Source organism: Mandrillus leucophaeus, unplaced genomic scaffold (genome assembly GCF_000951045.1).
Source record: "Mandrillus leucophaeus isolate KB7577 unplaced genomic scaffold, Mleu.le_1.0 Scaffold39, whole genome shotgun sequence".
Lineage (NCBI taxonomy): Eukaryota > Metazoa > Chordata > Mammalia > Primates > Cercopithecidae > Mandrillus > Mandrillus leucophaeus.
In genome coordinates this window covers 5,356,382-5,362,235 of record NW_012104142.1, presented here as the reverse complement: position 1 = coordinate 5,362,235, position 5,854 = coordinate 5,356,382, and the positions used below count along the sequence as shown (strand labels likewise).

General features: G+C 47.6%; 1 protein-coding gene across 3 annotated transcripts in view; it reads right to left on the bottom strand.

Moving 5' to 3' along the window:
* The window catches only part of SEC24C (SEC24 family member C), a 39,301-nt gene extending 35,941 nt beyond the window's left edge, over window positions 1–3,360 (bottom strand). For 2 of the 3 annotated variants that reach the window (XM_011991146.1, XM_011991147.1), the window contains exons 1-2: window positions 3,199–3,360; window positions 633–832 (exon numbers count right to left, since the gene is read on the bottom strand). In XM_011991146.1, coding sequence (XP_011846536.1) covers window positions 633–804 — 172 coding nt within the window. In that variant the 5' untranslated portion in view covers window positions 805–832; window positions 3,199–3,360. The remainder of the gene's footprint in view (window positions 1–632; window positions 833–3,198) is intronic. The other variant, XM_011991148.1, reaches the window with a different exon arrangement.
* Window positions 3,361–5,854: the final 2,494 nt, after the last annotated feature.

Sequence of the window (5,854 nt, the reverse complement as noted above, 5' to 3'; positions counted from 1 at the left end):
GTAGCTCAAGCCTGTAATCCCATCACTTTGGGAGGCTGAGGCGGGCAGATCACAAAGTCAGGAGTCCAAGACTAGCCTGGCCAAGATGGTGAAACCCCATCTCTACTAAAAATACAAAACAATTAGCTGGCGTGGTGGCGGGCGCCTGTAATCCTAGCTACTCAGGAGGCGGAGGCAGAGAACTGCTTGAACCTGGGAGGCAGAGGTTGCAGTGAGCCAAGATGGTGCCACTGCACTCCAGACTGGGCGACAGAGTGAGACTCCGTCTCAAAATAAATACATAAATAAAATACAAAAATTAGCTGGGCGTGGTGGCACATGCCTGTAATCCCAGCTACTGGGGAGGCTGAAGCAGGAGAATTGCTTAAGCCCGGGGGGCAGAGGTTGCAGTGAGTTGAGATCGTGCCACTACACTCCAGCCTGGGTGACAGCAAGACTCTGTCTCAAAAAAAAAAAATAATAATAATAATAAAAGGGAAGGGCGCCCACAGGGCTCTCAGCTACACAGGGCCAGATTTATGTTCCTCAATCCCAGTCACCCAAACTCCTCAGGTAGCTTAGCTAGAGCAATACAACCCAACCTGAAGACTCTGCTGATTTCCCTCCCTAGCTCAAAAGAAACAGAAACATACCTTGGGGGGGTGTTTGCTGATAGCCTGGTACTGGGCCATTGTAGGCTCCATAGGGAATGGTGGGGGCTGTGGACCCTGACTGCCCACCGTAGCTGGACTGATGATACCCTGGGTAGACGGGCTGGGGCTGCCCAAATGATGGCACAGGTGGAACTGACTGATTGACGTTCATTATGAAAGCATTCCCGGTTTGGTCTCACCTATTAGAGAGAGAGAAGAGAAATTAGTTAAAATGAACTTTCTAAAGAGAGCAACTATTCAGGGCAGGAAGTAGAGATAAAAAGAAATTGATCTTATCAGACAGTGATCAGTTTAATAATCCTCACACATCCATAGGATCTTAGTAATTTTCTGCCCCAGTCAGTATTCAGATTACCTTCTTAAAAGCAAGGATTTTGTTACTCTGACCACCCACCCCTTGTCACTGTCTAAAGAATATAAATTTCAACTTCAGACAGACCCACTGAAATGGAGCAGCAGCCTCCATTCCCCAGTGGTATGATTTCTGGTGTCTAGTCACACAGAGTCTTGTGGCTGATGAACTACCTTGATGTTACAGGTAAAAGAAACAATGTTCCCACTTTCCATTCATTCACTCTAGCATCCATTCATTCAACAAACATCCAGTACCCTCTAGTGTGCCAAACAATTGATTTAAAATCAATCAGGCTAAAAGTCTAAAACAGATCCACTAAAATCCTTCCCCCTCAATGACAAAATTTAGACTGATTTACAGAAATGACATTCTTTAGCTAAACTGCCATAATACAAATGATACTCCGACCCCAGTCTTTCCACCAAAAGAGTGTATGGACCTTAAAACTGAAGGTTTTTTTTTTTTTTTGAAAGAGAGTCTTGCTCTGTTGCCAGGCTGGAGTGTGCAGTGGTGGCACGATCTCAGCTCACTGCAATCTCCGCCTCCCGGGTTCAAGCGATTCTCCTGCCTCAGCCTCCCGAGTAGCTGGGGTTACAGGCACGTGCCATCATGCCTGGCTAGTTTTTGTATTTTTAGTAGAGACTGCGTTTCACCCTGTTAGCCAGGCTGGTCTCGATCTCCTGACCTCGTGATCTGCCCACCTTGGCCTCCCAAAGTGCTGGGATTATAGGCGTGAGCCACTACACCCGGCCAAAACCGAAGCATTAAAATCAATAAATGTTGGCCGGGCGCAGTGGCTCACACCTATAATCCCAGCACTTTGGGAGGCCAAGGCAGGCAGATCACTTGAGGTCAGGAGTTCATGACCAGCCTGGCCAACATGCAGAAACCCAGTCTCTACTAAAAATACAAAAACTAGCCGGGCACGATGGCACGCGCCTGTAATCCGAGCTACTTGGGAGGCTGAGGCAGGAGAATCGCTTGAACCCGGGAGGCAGAGGTTGCAGTGAGCTGAGATCGTGCCACTGCACTCCAGCCTGAACAACACAGCAAGACTCCCTTTCAAAAAAAAGAATAATAAATAAATAAATGTAAAGGACACCTGAAAACTCTAGCAAGGTAACAGATTAAAACCGAATGCAGAACAGGCACCTTCTTCACATAATCTGAGGAAACAGTTCAAGAATCAGGGGCAAAGTTAGATTTCATGGAAAAAATCATTCATCTCATCCCTCAAGCAGAAGACTATAAATATTCTAAATTTCAATGCACTTCTCCAACTCTCCTGTTTCTGCTCCCCTTACGATTGTTACGAATCTCGGCCACCATCAAAATTATTACAATCTTGCTCACCAACACAGGGATGAATTAGAGGGCCTTTTCTAGATAAGGTCTTTCCAAGAAAACTATCTCATCACATCTACTTTCAACAGCTGTATCATTCCAATTATCCCATAGACAGAAGAGGCCCAGGAAGCAGAAGCACTCAGAGTTGCTGCAGAGGGAACAATGGGCCTCTCCCCCTTTGCTAGAAGGGCCACCTTGACTATAGAAAATGAGCTGATCCTCGTCCAAAACTCTTTAAACTCAAAGTTATCTCAGTAGCTGTTCGTCCAAATCCTAAACCTTACACAGGTCACTAACACTAAGTTTAAAATATGTCCCCTCCCTTTATCTTTCCAAAGTCGGGGGGAGGGGTAAAGAAAGGAGCTTCTTCTCCAGAAAATAATTCCGTCAAACACATTCAAGATCTTGGAGTCAGACTGAAGTCTCGACTCCATTCTGGTGGATAGTCGAGGGTGACAACCCAAAGGGGCGGGGCAAGCTTCCTAGAACTCTGAAAGTAGTCAAGCTATGGAGTCTCGGAGAGCCGAGGATCAAGACTGAGAAGCCAAGTCAGCTTCTAAGGCCACGATAAGAGAGGCGGCTGCTCTGTTAAGCACAGAGCCCAAGCGTCTTGCACCTTTTAACAGGCTCGGGACAGGAAGCAGGAGCCGGAATCTGGGCCGAGAGACGAAGGGAGGGTCTAGGACCTGCTCCTGGATAGTGGATGCGTGAGGTGAGGGTCTCTTCCCAGGCCCCGCCCCCAGGCTCCTCCCTTCTTTCTGAAACCGGACCCCAATCTGGCCAGTAATACCCTGGCCTCTCCTTCGCTTTCCTACCCACCAACCTCCCGATGCCACTCCTCACCCGGCTCCAGATCCAGGTTAGACTTCGTTCCTAACGTCAAGGCTCCCAGGCTTCACTTCCGGTTCCGAGGGGGTCGTCGCGTCACCCCCGGAAGTTCCTCCTCCACGCTTTAGGGCCGGGCCACTCCTTCTGCCACGTCTGCATTTCGGGAACCGCGCATGCGCCACTTTCATCTTCCTATCATGGCCGCCGCCTGGGCGCCTCTGCTGAGTCGTATGTATTTCCCTCCTGACATTTTTTTTCAGATGTTCCGGTCACTTTATGGCCTCACCAACAGAGATGAGATTAAAAACAATTTGTCAAACTATCTTTAATAATGCCCCATCACTCTGCCTGTGACATATTAGTGACCTCTGAGCTTGTAGTCACTTCCTGCTGACCCCTGACCCCGTTGATTTCCGTCTGCTGGGTTGATCTCACCCGTGGCCTTTGCTGGTCATGAGATTTGCGGAACGTGTGGTGGTGGTAAAGGGCCACAACTGTTGTCAACGTGCATGTAGGGGTCTGAGGTCTGGCTCTACAGTTTGTAAAATGGAAATAATAATGCCCGTGTAAGAACTTGAGAGGATGAAATTAGGCCACGTAGGCCGCTTGGCATCATAGTAAGCACTCAGTAAAGGTCAGTTGTTATTAACCATTTTTATACAGCGCCTTCGTTTAGGTGCAGAGCTTTATCAGAGCCAAAAGGTCTCTGCTCTCTGTTGGAAGAGTTACAATTCTTGCAGTAATTATTATTACCTCGTTTAATGGCGAAGTAATTATAGCTAACAATGGTAGGATTGCTTTTTCGTATATATGACCTCCTTTGAACTTTTCAGTACTATTTATTGATTTAGTAATTTTTCAAGCACTGCTGTTGAAACTGCCTTTGCAAAATTACAACTGAGGAAATTATGATAGTGGAAGAAATCAGACCTAACCGACTCCATCTTGCTTCTAACCTTTAAACTGTCCTTATTCATTCCTGGGTGTAATGGAACTAACTTTGGGAGGAATTCAGTTTATGGTTTGACTCTGAAACAAATTGATAATAGCCCCTTCCCGAAAAGACCCCCTTCTTGCCTGGGGACCAGTCTGCCTTTACAGAACTAACAAATTAGCTACAAGATTACAAATTACAGTTTAGGGGTCATGCAGCCTCTGGCTCCAAGAGTCTGAACTTCCCCAAATTGCTCTTAGGAATAACATCACTATTGTAAAACCTAAGATTAGTGCTTGAGATATTTTGCAGACCCTGCACTCGTTGGATCAGCTGACACCACCTAGACCGGTAACCTGGCTCAATCAGTTCTGCCATCCCACCCAGGAACAGAAAACAGCAAGAAAACCTCACTTCGACTCCTTATGATTCCATCTTCAACCTGACCAATCAGCACGCCCCATTCACAAGCTCCTACTCACCAAATTATCTTTAAGAACTCTGATCCTCGAATGCCCAGGGAGACTAATTTGGTAATAATAAAACTCTGGTCTCCCACACAGCTGGCTCTGCGTGAATTACTCTTTGTCCACTGAAATTCCCTGGTCTTGATAAATCGGCTCTGTCAAGGCAGCAGGCAGGGTGAACCCACTGAGCGCTTACATTGTGTGCCAAGCCATGTTCTTGGTTCTGGAAATACAGCAGTGAACAAAAGTGTTTGTTCTCATATTATTGACAGTAAATATCAGTTATTCTGAGGCACAGAGTGGTTTATTCACTGAAAAATTTGCACTTTAGGCTGTGCTAGAAACTATATATTAGGCATTAAGCTACACTAAACAGGTAGATTGTTCTGTCCTCTGTTGTTTTGAGACAGAGTCTTGCTCTGTCTCCAGGCTGGAGTGAGTGCAGTGGCCCAATCTTGGCTCACTGCAACCTCCGCCTCCTAGGTTCAAGTGATTCTCATGCGTCAGCCTCCCGAGTAGCTGGGATTACAGACACGCACCACCACCCCAGCTAATTTTTGTATTTTTAGTATAGACAGGGTTTCACCATGTTGGCTAGGATAGTCTTGATCTCCTGACCTAGTGATCCACCCCCCTTGGCCTCCCAAAGTGCTGGGATTACAGGCATGAGCCACCACACCCCGCCTGTTGGTTTGTTTTAGAGACGGTTTTGCTCTGTTGCTCAGGCTGGGCTCAAGTGGTCCTCCTACCTCAGCAGGAGTAGCTGGGTAGTTGAGTAGCTGGGGCTACAGGTATGTACCACCACATCTGGCTAATTTTTTGTAGAGATTAGGTCTCCCTGCCGGGCGCAGTGGCTCAAGCCTGTAATCCCAGCACTTTGGGAGGCCGAGGCGGGTGGATCACGAGGTCAGGAGATCGAGACCATCCTGGCTAACATGGTGAAACCCCGTCTCTACTAAAAATACAAAAAACTAGCCGGGCGTGGTGGCGGGTGCCTGTAGTCCCAGCTACTCGGAGGCTGAGGCGGGAGAATGGCGTGAACCCGGGAGGCGGAGCTTGCAGTGAGCCGAGATGGCGCCACTGCACTCCGGCCTGGGCGACACGGCGAGACTCCGTCTCAAAAAAAAAAAAGAGATTAGGTCTCCCTGTGTTGCCCAGGATGGTCTCAAATTCCTCCCACCTTAGCCTTCCAAATTGCTGAGATTAGAGGTGTGAAGCCACCACACCTGACCTATCAGTTTTTAGTCAGTGATTCTCAAAGTGTGATCCT